The sequence below is a fragment of the Typopeltis vanoorti genome, chromosome 10, assembly GCF_054136105.1.
Source record: "Typopeltis vanoorti isolate ZY-2024b chromosome 10, IOZ_Tvanoo_1.0, whole genome shotgun sequence".
Classification (NCBI taxonomy): Eukaryota; Metazoa; Arthropoda; class Arachnida; order Uropygi; family Thelyphonidae; genus Typopeltis; species Typopeltis vanoorti.
The window spans coordinates 12,823,735-12,839,901 of NC_143558.1; the positions used below are offsets into that span (position 1 = coordinate 12,823,735).

Here is a 16,167-nt window from a genome sequence, read left to right on the forward strand (position 1 = left end):
TCCTTTGTATCGAGCCTTGATAAGACCCGATCTAGACTACTGTGCTCAGATTTGGTCACCAAGGTTTCTTCTTGATGGGGAGGAGGTGGAGAGGATCCAGAGGCGAGTGACCAAGATGATAGCAGGTCTGTGGAATGAACCGTATGAGAACAGGTTGAGGATTTGTGGGTTGCAAAAATTGGTTGATAGGCGGAGGAGGGGAGATATGATTGAGACATTCAAATTACTGAAGGGTTTCTATAAAATTGATTCAGAAGATATTTTTGAGAACAGGGCTGGTTGTGGGAGGACTAGAGGACATCCATGGAAACTGGGCAAAAGTGTGGTTAGTAAAGGTGTTAGAGCTGGGTTCTTTACTTTTAGAGTGGTGAATGAGTGGAATGCGCTCCCTGAGTCTGTGGTGGATGCTGTGACAGTGAATGAGTTTAAGGCGAGGTATGATAGATACTGTATGAATGTCAAATAGTTGTGATGAATATGATTTGGGGCCTCCCTCGATGAGTCCAATGACTCCCTGGAGTTGTCCGTAATAATAGTAATAGTAATATGCAAAAGTTTAGTTGCTAGGTGGAAGAGGAGACTTATAGAAATTATAAGTTATTACATGGCTGCTACAAGACTGACACAAAGGAAGATTTTTAATAGATGATGGACATAGAGAGAACTAGAGGCATCCCTGGAAGTTGTGTAAAAGTGTGGTTATTAAGGAGTGTGCAGAAAAGATTCTAGAAAAGATTATCTTTTCTTTACATCCTTTAGATATTTGGGACAAGAATTTCACAAAGTCTTCTACAAACAACAGCCTCCATAGCTCAGTCAATATAGATGAAGCCCTTTGGTCGGAAAGACTTGGGTTCGATTCCCGTCAGTGATATGAGGAACCTTTATCTGGTCTCTTTCGACTAAAGGTGAGTTAGCAGTCTCATACGGTGGAAGGGGTTTTTTCATCCGGAAACTCGGGTTTTTCATCCCCCATAACAGGCAAGCCGGCCCCGTAAACACACATGGATTACAGTCATGAATATGTCCCAGCCATATGTCAGTCCCAAGCCCAGATAAATAAATTGGGGGGGGGGTTCGGGAAAGCAATGGTGAACTACCCTGTAAAAATCTCACCACGAAGACTTTGTGAAATGACTGAAATGGAAAATCAGATTCAAAGAAAAGATTCTTTTCTTGGAGATTGGTCAATGTATGGTATGAATTGTCAGAATTAGTTATCAGTGCCCAGATATGAATGAGTTTAAGGAGAGGTATGATAGGTGAGTGTGTGTAAAGGTTAGTGTGGCTCTCCTGCATTGAATCTCCTGACTCTAATGAGATACCTGTATAATAATAATAACAATCCTCCATCAACTCACTAATCTATCATCCAACCTCATTTACTCTAATTTAAACATGATGTAGTAATCTAATAAAAGCATTCATGACATTTAAACATGTTCTAGAGTGTACCAAAAAAAAAAGAGTACTGTAAAAGGAACCAAAGATGATAAAAAAATGACATGAAAACTAAAAATAAGAATATTTTAGTTGTCTGGAGTAATTACTTTGGTAGATTGTTAAGTGAAACAAACAATGGCAGAACAATAGCAGAAATATTCAAGATGAATGCACACTGGAGTACTTGAGTGTATGGATTCAGATACTTTCTGAAGTATGTAGTGTAGCCACTGCAAAACTTTTAAATCTTTATACATTTCAACCAGGAGTGCTCAAATATGGAGATTAAAAGTTTTGCAGTGGCTACACTGCATAATTCAGAGAGTCTGGTCAGAAGGTCAAATTTCAGTTGTTTGAGATAGAATTGCTTATAGTTCCCATCTATAAAAATGGATATAAAGCTGAATAAGAGCCTCAGTAGAGAAATTTCTCTACTAAGTGTTACAGGCAAGATTTATGTAAGCATACTTAAGTAGAGATCAAGAAAAATTATTGAAGAGAAACTTGTATAAAAAAAGAAAAAAAAACTGAATTCAGCAAGAGAGTAATTAATTTTACTTTACCAACAAATAGTTGAAAAATCATGGGAATATAAAAAGGATCTGTACTAAGTTTTCTAGATCTGGAAAAGGCATACAAACAAGGTGTCCAGATATAAACTTTTCAAAATGCTACACTTATTGTGTAAATCTAAAATTATACAGAACAATACATTGTCTATATTTAACTTGTAAGTCAGCAGTTAGAATTGAAGGAAATGGTGGAAGATGGTCTCATGTAAAATTAAGTGTAAGACAAGAGTGGCACATTAGCTCCACACTTATTCATCATCTATACGGATCATATTATGAAGGAAAGTGGTATTCAACCACTTTCCTTCAAGTGGTATATCAAAATTTGAGATGTTAATCTCCAATTTTGGAGATTAACATCTCCAAATTATTGGCATTTGGAGATTAACATCTCCAAATGCCAAGTTGACAAGAAAAGTGCCTAGAGGGCCATATTCTCCAAGATCTAGAGCCTAGAACACGAACTTATGGCACACGTGCCAGAGGTGGCATGTCTGAGAATTTTGCTGGCATGTCAACGATTTACAGGTGATATCCTTTTATATGCTTATAAATTGTTCAACATTTTTTTTAATTGTTACAATACGTACAAGTTAAATTTTGTTTTACATGACAGAGAAGCTATGAAGACGTGTATATGATTGGTGTGGTATTAACAAAAGATCACATGACCCAAAGACAAAGGCAACCAACAATTGTTGAGGTGAAATACTAATTCTCTTCAACCAAATTCCATAACATCTGAAACTATCATAACAACATTCACTATATATTTCTTACTTTTAACACATTCACGACGGAGTGTCGTTTATCATTCTGATGGAACCTCATTACCGGCAGGCTCAACTCACACAAAGTTTCAACCCTTGGTTGAATTTTATTGCTACTTGTTTGCATTCGAGCTAGCAGGCGAACTCACACATGCATTATATGGCATGTTTCAGTTCGTGGTAGAATTTTATTTGAAGTTAGCCTTTGTGATCTGTCATAATGACATCGTGAATTTCAAATGCAATAAAACAAACACTTATTTCATGTAATTGAAAAATTGGATGATAGTTTTTAGTTAGATACTGTGTTTCCAGTGCAACATATGGTTTTGCTTGAGTCTATACAGCATAGTTTCTGTGAGAGGGGACACGTGATTCATTAGTTAGCACCGTTTTTATTCCAGCTGTCTATAATTGCACTATTTGTTGAGAAATACATTACATAGACTGCAAAAGGTTCTGTACCTTATTCAGGGATACAATAAAACTACTTGTTTTTCTTGTATCTGCAGTATGATAGCTGTTGGGGAGGGCATGTTGTTAACCACAGGGAGTGAGTTGCTATCACCTCGCCATGAACATGTTTAAACATTTTTCATTATTATTATTATTATTATTATTAAACAAGACCTCATGGAGTCAAAGACTCATCTAGGAGGTCCTTTTATCTCACACACATCTCATCATACCGGGTCTTAAACACATTCAAACTCCTTGCAGACACCACACTCTCAGGCAAGGCATTCCAATCATTCACAACTCTGCACGAAAAAAACCTGCCTCTCACTCCCCTACTCACACCCTCTTTATACAGTTTCCAGGGATGACCTCTGGTTCTCCCCTGATCTCCCACTATTCGCTGTAGAACTTCTCCACCATTGATCCTATAGCAACCCCTTACCAACTTGTAGGTCTCTATCATATCTCCCCTCTTCCTTCTCTCCACTAGTCTCTGCAAATTACATCTTTTCAATCTTTCCTCATACTCGACATTCCAGAGGTCAGAAACTACCTTAGTCAGTCGCCTTTGGACCCTTTCCAACATCTCCTCATCCTTCTGAAAACCAGGTGACCAAATCTGGGTACAATAGTCCATGTGTGGCCTAATCAAAGCCTTATACAATGGAACAAGAATCTCCCTACTTCTACACGTCAGTGTCCTCCTCATCATTCCCAGAAGTCTTTGTGTTGTCTTCACAATTTTGGCGATGTGACCCCTAAATTTTAGATCCTTATCCACTATCACTCCCAGATCTCTTATTTCCTCTACTTCCAACAATATATTCTTACCAAGCATAAATTCTGCATCCCATCTTTGTTTTCCAAATTTTAAAACCTTACATTTTGCAACATTGAACTCACACCCCCATTTGCTTGCCCAATCACTCAATTTATTCAAGTCTTCTTGCAAGGCCACAACATCTTCACTACTCTTTATGGTTCTTCCCAACTTTGCATCATCTGCAAACAACTGAATATCTCCATCCAAATCTTCGCCAATATCATTAATATACAAGTTAAATAGTAATGGCCCTAAAACAGATCCCTGAGGCACTCCACTAGTGACTTTCCTTTTCCTGGATATTGCACCCCCATACACAACTTGTTGATACCTATCAGATAGCCAGTCTCCAATCCAATGCACTAATCTAATATCCAACCCCATCTGCTCTAGTTTGACTGTCAACTTATCATGAGGCACTCTATCAAAAGCTTTTGCGAAATCCAAGTATATTACTGTGTATCCTTCTCCTCTGTCCAAGGAAGCAGTCACTTTATTGTAATAAGTAAGTAGATTACTAAAACACGACCTCCCTTTAGCAAATCCATGCTGTCCATCAAAGATTATACCATTGTTGTCAACCCAACTCTGGATTCTAGCTCTCACAAGCTTCTCCAACAACTTAACCACAACACCCGACACACAGATAGGCCTATAGTTTGATGCTTGAGTTCGATCACCTCCTTTATGAAGTGGCACAATCTTGCCCTCCTTCCACTCTTTAGGGACTTGACCAAGTGCAAGACTCGTATTAAAAAAATATGTCAAGGTATATTATTATTATTATTATTCAGGCCTTCATGGAGTCAAAAGACTCATTGTGGGAGGTCCTTCCTAAGAAACAAAAAGTCTATCATACCACTCCTTAAACTCATTGACCGTTCTTGCAAAACTTTTTAATGTCTTTTTTTGTAAAGTAAAATCAGGGGTGCAAGGGCAAGTTATATTTGAGTAAATACAGTGAGTGTTTTGATGACAAGTTGACATCCTTCTGCTGCTTCCCCTGTTCAGCTGACTTCTATGGTGAGTTACAATGCATAAATATTTTTCTCACTCACTACCATTTTTCTTTCAAACCAAGATCATTAAAATCAATTTAATAATACAATGATCAATTTTACACTGAATAATATTATAAATAAAATAAAATATTATTTATAAAATGATAAATAATTTTTATAAAATTATAAATAATGATTTATAAAATATTATAAATATATATATATATTATAAATAAATAAATTAAGTTAGATTAATTTTTTCCCTATTAAAAACTCCGGGCATGTCAGCAACTCGATTAGTAAATTTTTGCCACGTGCACATAAAAAGGTTCACGACCACTGATCTAGGGGGAATGATTAGTCAACAGTCGCTTGGAAGACTGAAATGTTAGATAGGACATTAGTACTGACAATAATAGACTAATTCAGAAGAAATTTGTTGATAGGAGATTAATAACAATATAACCTAACTTATGCAGTATGTACATGTGTCCTACACCCTTGTGGGTATAGGCCACTTGAGGATACTATCAGGAAATAGATTATGACATCTAAACATACTACTCTCTATATATTGTATATTTCTCTTTTTTAATATAATATATCACATTCTTTTGTAATATGTAAGCAAATTGTTATATATAAGTTCTGCTTACTAAAATCTATGTTGATCTCAGAAATCCAGCTGCAATCAGTCCATATTTGTTTTTTTATTCCTGAAACAACATTCACAGTTAAAGAAAATAGTTTTTATGCTTAAATTTACCTGCACGAATTCATAAGTCCTGCAACAGAGGTAAAAAATCCAACATCCTTTTTTTCTTTTAGATGTTTCAACATACGCTGCAATACAAAATATAAAAAATGTATGTTCTCATAAATGCGATAAGCTATATAAGCTATCTAAATTTAAAAACATTCATTTTATAAATTTTTCAGACTCTAAATTAATTTTCTAATAAATTCTTACATATATTTATTTCTAAATGTTTTCAAAAATTAATCTAGTTCCATACTACCTAATTTTTCTTTTATGTTATAATAATTAGAGAGTATAAAAAAAGGAAGGCAACCAGTAGTATATAGTAAGGTTCATCTCCTGATGTTAATTTATCTCTTAATGATATTTCATGTGGATTAAATGGAGATCTGCTATTTGCAGATGATGTAACATTGGGTTAATTATAAGGAACCGTGCTGATGTTATTTTCCTTCAGGAAGATTTAGCTTGGGCAAAAGGTTTAGTGTAGCAGTTTTAACATTAATTTGTGCAAGGTATTGTATTTTGGAGTGCAGATATATAAAGCAGTTCATAGTATTGATAGAACTGTGCTTCAGGAAATGGATGACATCTGGGGGTCATGATTAACAGTGGTCTAAAGCTTAAAGAGCATATTTCAAGTGCTGCAAAGACTGCACATTGTATTGCCAAAATGATCGACATGTAGGGATAAGGTGGTAGTTGTGCCACTGTACAAGGGTGGTCTGAAAAGTTCTCGGCCTAGAATATAGATGGCAACACTATCAGAACGATTTTTTTTTCTAAGTTGGTACATCTGTCATAAGCATTCATGTGAAATTGCAAGTCATTCGATCAAGTAGTTTGTTTTATACAGTTGTCTGAAGCAAAAGTGTTGTCTGTATCCCTTGAAATAGATAAAATTGAGTATCGTGCAGTTATAAAAAACTTTGTAAAAGATGGTTTAACGGCAAAAGAAATTCATTCAAAGTACATAAAAGTTTATGGGTACTCTTCTCCTTCATTTTTGACAATTAAGAAATGGGCTGCTGAGTTTAAATGTGACTGTACCAGCCTTGAAGATGATCGACGTAAAGGACGTCCAAAAAGTGTAACAACACAAGAAATCATTGATCAAGTGCTCGATTTGGTATTGGGTGACCCAGCACTGAACTATGTGGCACAACACTAGTCGTGTGTTTTTACCTCGAATATGCTCATACATATGAGGGTGGTCTGAAAAGTTCTTGGCTTAACAATGAAAAAACGAATTTATAATTTCAAAAATAAATTTTTATTTTTCAACATAATCTCCCTTAACACTAATACATTTATTCCAGCGATGCTCCAGTGCCATTATCCCATTCATGTAATGGTTCTCAGTAAGATCTGCAAAATATCCCTCTGCAGCTGCAATCACCTCTTGATTGCAATCACTGACCAGTGAGGAAGAGTTTTGGAAAGAGATAGAAATCAGAGTGAGAAAAATCTGGGGAATAGAGTGGATGTTCCAACAATTCATAGTGCAGATTCCTTAAATTTCCAATTGCCAAAACACCTTTTTGGGCAGGTGCATTGTCCTGATGAAAGATGATTTATTTCTTCTGCAAACCAGGTCTTTTCTCACAAATTTTTTCATCTAGTCTGGTTAAAAGATTGGAATAATATTCCCCGGTTATTGTTTTACCTTTTCCAGATAATTAATAAATAAACAAAATGTCTTTAGTATCCCAAAACATCGATGCCATGACCTTTCCTGCTGATAGAACCAACTTTGTCTTCTTTGGCACTGAACAACCGGCTTCTGTCCACTGTTTTGACTGCTGTTTGGATTCTGGTGTGTAATGGTGAATCCAAGTATCATCCATAATAATAAATTGATGCACAAAATCAATTTTATTCTTGTTAAAACACTCCAAGCACTGTTCAGAGATTTTCATGTATGTGCATCTTTGATCTGCTGTGAGCAAGTGTAGCACCCATCTTGCGCAAAGCTTTTTCATTTGCAATTCTTCATGCAGTCTTAGAACCTCCCTTAGGCAAGGGAAAAATTATTTTGCCCTCTTTCCACTCCCTTGGAACTCTGCCAGAGCTGAGACTTAAAGAGCCTAGTCAGAGAGGCACTGCCAGTTTCCCTGCACATTCTTGCAAAACCCTACCTGATATCCCATTTAATCCCACAGCTGTATTTATATGGAGATTCTGTGATATCCTAAGAACCTCCAATTCATCCACTTCTGTTCCTACATCAGTGTCTATCACATATGTTAAAGCAGTAACCTCACTAGGATGACATACCCTTGCAAAGTGGTCACTCAGTAACTCAACTATTTTATCTGCTTCTGTCTCGTGACCATCATCACTCATTAGGGTTAATTTTCCATAGTTACTCTTCCTCTTACTTGCCACATAACAAAAGAACTCTTTGGGATTTCCTTTTGCTGCTTGGCTAGATTCTTCTAATAATCTGATTTTGCCTTCCTTGCCATGCTGGTCACCTTTCTTGCCTGAGCCTTGTATTGTTCTTGGGTTTGCTGGTCACCTTTCTTTTTATATACCTTCCACAGCATTTTATTCTTTTGCAGCTGATGCTTCATGATATTAGTCATCCATCTAACTCCTATCTGATTAAACCTCTGTACCTTAGATTAAAGCAATAACTTAATTAGCAGTAATTTAATATTGCTTCCTCTAGATGACCCTTAACTATATCCCATACACTACTAATCCTTACTCTACAGTGTGTTATGTGATGGTACAGATTTAACCCTTTTCCTAAGCATGTGGTAATCACCTGCCTTGTAGTTCCACAAATACCCCTTCTTGATAGAATGTTCCTTATGTTTTACAATCTCCCAAGTCAAGACCATGGTCACTTTCGACAACTGGAGGAAATGTTATGGATATCTCTTCTGATCCTATGACCAGGTCCAATAACTTTCCTATCCCTAGCTTCCTCCATCACATGCTACCTTGAGTAATTATCTCTTAGCAGGTGCATAAATTCTATTTCCTTCCTGCCATGCGATCTTTCTTCCTTCCAGTCTATATCTCCATAGTTAAAGCTCCCCATTATAATCACTTGACCTGTCCTCGTGGATAAGTAGGTGATAGTTTCACTGTATAAAACACTTAATTGATTTCATTTGGATTTCTCTGCTGAGATTTGGTCACCTGGATATATTAGTTATCGAGAAACATTGGAGGGAGTGCAGATAACTAAGACTGTCTCAGGACTTTGGAATACAGAGTATGAGAATCAATTGAAGGAATGTGGTATTCACAGCTTGGAAAATAGGAGGAGTAATATGATTTAGTCATATAAGTTGGTGAGAGGAGCCTAACAAATAGATACAGGGGAATTATTGCATAGGATAATCAGTGATGTGAAAAATATGAGAATGAGAGGTCCCCAGAACTTGTACAAAGGTGTGAGTAAAGAAGTGAAAAGAATATTTTTTCTGTGGCAGATAAATGAATGGAATGCATTGCCAGAGTGGGTGGTGAATGCTCCAACATTGAATGCATTCAAGGCAGGGTATGAAAGCTATTGTAGTCTCTGAGTGTTCAACCTCCCACTATGAGTCTTTTCTGCTCCATGGAGGCTTGTAAATATACTAATACTATCTGGCTTAAATCAAATAATCTGCACTCTCCTATTGCCTGTATGAATCTTAATGGTTTATGTTGTACCATCAGTGATGTCTGTACAGAGACAAAATACTGCAATCATTAAACCATGCTTTCATATCTCAGTAATATGAAATGTAAACTGCCAACATGATAGTTGACATTTTACCCAATTTAAACTACTGTATCAAGAACTTTAACAAGCGTTTATCCTAATATGCGTAATGAAAAGAGTCAATGTGTAATACAAATCCTTTAACTAGTGGCAGAATTGTGATTATTGGTTCTGCTAGGCTGCTTATAGAAAACAAGCTTTTATTTGGCCCATGGGTGCTCTCTCATTTTCTCTTTCTGGGACCCTCTGACCACTTTGCCTCCTGAAAACTCAAACTTAATTATGTATATAAAATATGTCTGTATATGCATTTTCATTTAACTACTAGATGTAAGAATTTTTTTTTATTAATTATGAAAGTTAATAAAACATCTAGATTACTGTTACATAAAAAAAAAAAAGAAACTAACTATTTGCACATCAACATTACCACCACGAAGAAGGGAAATACCAAGCTTCAGAGTGTTCATTACCATAGGAGTTTGGATTCCTGAAAAAAGTAAATTATGTATGCAAGTTCAGTTATGGTTCAACAACCCTGCAACAAAATCATTATAATGCATTTTAAATAATGATAAGTAAAAAAAAAAAGTAGAATAATAAATTCTTCAACCCCATGAACAAAAAATAAGCTTGTTTAATATGTTGAAAGTACAAATCATCTGCCCTTGTAATTCAGAGATATAAAACATAATGGTCCATTTGTGTATTGAGTGGGTACACAATGAACTGTGGCATAGTAGGGAGATACTTGTTCCAATGTATAAGGCTTTGATTAGGCCACACTTGGACTATTGTGCCCAGATTTGGTCACCGGGTTTTCAGAAGGATGAAGAGATGTTGGAAAGGGTCCAAAGGCGACTGACTAAGGTAGTTTCTGACCTCTGGAATGTTGAGTATGAGGAAAGATTGAAAAGATGTAATTTGCAGAGTCTCGTGGAGAGAAGGAAGAGGGGAGATATGATAAAGACCTACAAGTTGGTAAGGGGTTGTTATAGGATCAATGGTGGAGAAGTTCTACAGAGAATAGTGGGAGATCAGGGGAGAACCAGAGGTCATCCCTGGAAACTGTATAAGGAGGGTGTGAGTAAGGGAGTGAGAGGCAGGTTTTTTTCGTGCAGAGTTGTGAGTGATTGGAATGCCTTGCCTGAGAGCGTGGTGTCTGCAAGTAGTTTGAATGTGTTTAAGACACGGTATGATGAGATGTGTGTGTAAGATAAAAGGACCTCCTAGATGAGTCTTTGACTCCATGAGGTCTTGTTTAATAATAATAATAATAATAATAATAATATGCACTTTTCAGTGAAACCAAAGAAAAGAAAGAATCTGTTGGTTTTAGAATATGTAAGAAATAATAATTAAGAGACTTTCTATAATTAGGAGAACCATTAAATTATTAAAGAGTAGACTGAATTATTAGTATTATTTTCTTGGGCATCTCTATAAAGTTAAGGACTCATTATGGGAGGCTGGAACTAACCATTATTCACACAATACTTATCATAATTCTCCTTCAACTCATTCTCTGATGAATCACTGAAAACTGCCTCTGGCAACCCATTTGCCACCCCTCCAAGAATAAAATTGAGTTGTCACACTCTTGCTAATCACAATTTTACACAATTTCCAGGAGTGGTCCTGGCTCTATCACTTCAGCTATATATACTGAAACAATTCTATGTCAATGTAATAAAATTTACTTAAATATAAAGAGCTAATAAGCTTCATTTCGGCAATGAAAATTGCCGAAATGAAGCTTTTTAGCTTTAATATTAGATTTAATATTTTAATATTAATATCCCCTTAATTTAATATCCCCGAATATAATATCCCCTTAATTTAAGTAATAAAATTTGTTTAATAATTTAAATGTTTTTATAATATTCCAAAGAAAAAAATGGTATGCGCTCTGTGTATAATACTTTTGATAATATGTTTTGTGTGAAGGATGATGATATGAATGCGAAGATGTGCTAGGTCAATGCAAGCTGTTAAAAAAGATAAGTATTAGTAGTAAGCCTCTCTTTTGTTGAATTCTTGCTATCATGTCATTCATTATTGCTATCCATATTTGGTAAGACACTCTGTTTATTTTCCCTCTCACATTCTTCAGCTGCATAATCTCTAATATTAACCTTGGATTTATCACCACCTGCTTCATGCTACCTGTCAAGTCATTTATATCTACCATCACTATCAACTCATTCACATGCCGACTTTACTTAATTGCTATAGTTAAAGTTTCTATTGTTCTTTCATGAAAGCACTCTTCTAGCATCCTATTTTCCTGCCAAGAATCATGGAATCTACATATATCATACTTTTCAATTATCTATTCATTTCTTGCTAACCTACAGTAGTCCTCATTTTCTCTCCTCCCTGACATTCTCTCTCTTTACCTGATTTCCTGTCATCTTCTGTATTTTGCTCCTACACTATCATGCCTTCTTCACATTACCTATCTTTCCTTTCTCATTAACTCCATCACGCTTCTTTTTTTTTGCCTCACATCACACTTTTCATTGATCTATTTATTCCTTGAACACCTACAGTCCTCCTTTTCTCTCCTTCCTGAGATTATCTCTCTCTCTCTCTCTCTCTCATTTACATGCCTTCCTACATCTCCATACCTTGCTTCAGCACTATAATGGCTTCCTTTCATTACCTTTCTTTCTTTTCTCATTAACTCTCTCTCTCTCTCTCTCTCTCACTTCTACTCTTTTTTGATTCACATTAATTAGTCTTCTGAGTCCATTCAAGCCTCTCAACTCATTTTTCATACCTACACTTCTCTCAGTACCTCCCTCTCCAAGCATCCTACTTAATCATCCTCCAAATCAACTACACTTCCTAAAGTTATATACATCTCCGGGTCACATTCATCCTTCCTCGTCCTCATTCATGCTACTCATGAGCTGCTAATGAGAGTTAGTTCATGAGATGCTTCACCAGCTTTGTAACCCAGTATATAATCACTTCCAAATTGCTTGTTCTCTCATCAATTTCTTGTAGTCAATTCCATTAATGTAGCATTCTGCTTATGATTTCTACTTCACAAAGTGCATGACCTCATACTTTGTTACATTAAACTGGCAGCAGTTCTTTACCCATACAGCCAGTCTATTTAAGTCATCCTGCATGATGTATAGGAATCAGGAACTATAAGGCTGGTGATTATGACAACCTCAGACAGCTTGCAGCTATAGCATGAAATGAAGAGTTGAAACGAAAGAAGCTCAGTGCTGCTTGGGACCTGTTCAGGAATGTTAATTCCTGATGGATGAATGGATGAATGAAGAGATGAAGCATGCAATTTGGAAGAAGAAGAAGACATTATAGAGGCAGAATAAGATGAGTGCTGGTGATAGTTGGTTGCAGGAGGAGTACAAAGAGCAAGCAAGAGAGGTAACTCACTTGGTAAGGGTAGCAAAAGTATGAGCAGCAGTTAACTAATGAGACAAAAAAAAAAAAATCCTGGGGAGTTTTTTGATATGTGACCAGTAGAAGAAACAAAGAAAGAATGATTATGGAAGGATGATAGTGGTTGGAGAGAATGGTAGAATGATTACTAGTGAGGAAGAGATAGTAGAGATGTTAAATGAGCAATTCATTGGGTATTTTATTCTCCACAAAAGTCACATCATGCAGAACTTGACAACAGTGGTAGGGAGCAGGAGGTATGTGAGGTATGTCAATAAAGCTGTAACAACAGCTTTGCCTTACCTCTTTAAAGTGAGTTTTAGATTTGCCCAAATCCTAAAGGAGTGGAAAGAGGTCAAAATTGTTCTGCTTCATAAAGGGGATGATAAGACTAAAACTTTGAATACAGACAAATCAAACTGTTTCTCTGGAATTTTGGTAAAGTTGTGAAATATGGAGTTGTGACACAATACCAAGAGGTACTAATCAGTTGAATAAGGAGTACAAACAAGAGACATAGAAGGTGACGTCTTGGATGCAAAAGTGCAATATGAGAAGTTAGCTAATGAAGCAAAAAACACCTTTAGAGTTATTTTGATAAATACAGTAGAAGGAAATGATTGTGAAAGATTGGTGTACATGGTAAAAAGGATAACCATTACAGAGGATATAGCTGAGATATTAAATGAGCTTTCTTAAAGGTATTTCATCCTTGTGAATGGGGGTGAAATACTAGACAGCTTGAGTGAAGTGGAAAGAGAGGAGAAGGAGATCACAATTGTGAGTGAACAGTACTATATGGGAAACTGAGTAATCTTCATGTTAATAAGTCTATGGGGCTTGATGGTATATCAACATGTGTTTCAAGTGAGTGTGCCAGGGAGGTGACACCTGTCTTGACATACTTCTTTAATATGAGTCTTAAAATAAGCTAAGCAGAGGATATAGCTCATATAGCCTCCATAGAAGAGAAGTTAAGATGGTACCACTTTATAAGAGAGGTAACAAGACTCAAGTTTAAATTATAGGCTAATCTATGTGCAAAGGTTGTGATTAAAGTGTTGGAGAGGTTAGCAAGGACCAAGATTCAAAATTGGGCTGACAACAGTGTCAATCTCATTAATATTTACAATAAGGTGACAAGTGCATTGGATTATGGAGATGCGTAGAGAGAGGCAAAGGCTTTTGATAGATGGCCACGTGATATGTGGATAGTTAAATTAGAACAGATCAGATTAGATTACCAATCTGTTATCTAACTTCACCTGTTCTTATCTTAGATTAGAGATTGGCTTGACAGGTATCAGCAAGTTGTGAATGAGGGAAGCAATATCTCAGAAAATGAAAATCACTAGTGGCATGCCTCAGTTATCTGTTTTAGAGCCATTGCTGTTTAATTTGTATGATTATGTATGAACATTGTGTTAGTGATATTGGGAAAGGTCTCAATGGAGATATTCCGGTGTCTGCAGATGATGCATAGTTGGGAAGAACTATGAAGAGTAGAGCAGATGTTGTGGTTTTACAGGGACTTGAATATTCTGCTGAATGGGCATTGCCGTGGGACTAACAGTTCAATGTTACAAAATGTAAGGTTTCAGAATTAGGGGAAAAAGGTGGGATTCAGAGTATATAACTCATTGGTATATATTACAGGAGGTAGGGGAGATAACAGATCTGTAGGCCATGGTGGAAAAGAACCTAAAATTTAGAGGACACATTGCTGACATTGTGAGGAGAGCAGAACAGATTCTGGTAGTGATGCAGAGGACACTGACTTGTATAAGGCATTCGGACATATACAGACTGCAAATTTGGTTACCTATCTCTTTAACCTTTTAAGAGATATTAAAAAAGGGCCAGAGGTGAGTGACTGATGTGGTTTCTGGTCTCTGGAATGCTGAGATTGAAGAAATGTTGAGAAAATACAATGTGCAGAGTCAAGTGAATAGGAGGGGGGGAGGATATGACTGAGACATATAAGTTGGTAAGGGATATTTATGATTAATATGGAAGTGGTTTTCCATATTAATGAACAAGAGGTCATCCCTGGAAACTGTATAAGGTGGATGTGAGCAAGGAGTTAGAAGCAGGGTTTTTTTTGCATGAAGAGCAGTGAATGATTCGAATGCATTGCCTGTAAGCATGCTGAGTGATTCGAATGCATTACATGCGAGGAGGCATTTTACAGTCTTGTCACCATATCTAACAAATCCTTTCTTAATTTATTAAGCAGCTATCAGCTAATGCCTTTTTCTCATATAGGGAGTAGGTGAGACTGTTTTAGATCTATCAAACTTTTTTGGAGACTGGGGGGGGGGTTCAATCTCCACAAGTAGCCAATCGGAGATAGCTGGCCCAAGACTATCACTAATTATACATGGTCTGGTGAAGAGAGGCGACGGAGAAATGCTGCCATCTCGTGGTCCCTAATCCTAACATTACGTTTACTGTCTTAAAATAGTGGGCTCTGCAGATGATTTTTTTGGGTTTATGGGATGAAAAAACCCAAGTTTCCAGGAGAAGAAACTCTCTTGCCCATGCCAGAGCATGGGAACCGGTCACAAAAAGGCTTAGTAAAAGTTCCTCTAGTCGATGACCAGAATTGAACGTATGACACTCTCTCTTTAGGTGATTTAGCACTGTGGAAGGCACATGCCTTCTCCACTAAGCTACACAGGTGCTTTAAAACTTTATTTTAAATTTTGAAAAATATATGGAGAAAGGTTCTGATATGGAAAAGAGTTATAACTGTGAAAGCATAAGTTAAAAATATACCTTTACATGCAGAGATGAAGAGCAAAACCATTTCAGCAACCCCTCTATCTGCCAGTCTTGACTGTTGGAATAACAGTTTCTGCTTTTCCATTTCTTGTTCCTGTAAAATATTTTTGTATTATGAACTGAACTGTGATATGTTTTTAATTGTAAAAAACAATGTTGAAATTATAAACATGGGCTTAAAAAATGAACAGAATAGAAGTGTATATTCAAAACAGTTTTTTGACTAAAGAAACCAAACTAGTTGGTGTATAATCTGCATAAATATAATAAGGTTAAATAAACCAAATAACTTTTGTTAGAAAAAATGGCCTATGTATGTCCGAGGTGTTGTTTTGGAATTATGCCAAAAGGCTATGAACCAGTGAATGATGTCTGTTAATTGGGTGTGTTCTTCTGGTACTATTATCTGTT

At 36.4% G+C, this 16,167-nt stretch overlaps 1 protein-coding gene across 3 annotated transcripts in view; it reads right to left on the reverse strand.

Moving 5' to 3' along the window:
• Positions 1 to 16,167, reverse strand: part of RyR (Ryanodine receptor) — a 1,703,288-nt gene that overhangs the window by 367,561 nt on the left and 1,319,560 nt on the right. For all 3 annotated transcript variants that reach the window (XM_090399345.1, XM_090399347.1, XM_090399344.1), the window contains exons 88-90: positions 15,751 to 15,850; positions 9,963 to 10,042; positions 5,835 to 5,911 (exon numbers count right to left, since the gene is read on the reverse strand). In XM_090399345.1, the coding sequence (XP_090255471.1) occupies positions 5,835 to 5,911; positions 9,963 to 10,042; positions 15,751 to 15,850 (257 nt within the window). The remainder of the gene's footprint in view (positions 1 to 5,834; positions 5,912 to 9,962; positions 10,043 to 15,750; positions 15,851 to 16,167) is intronic.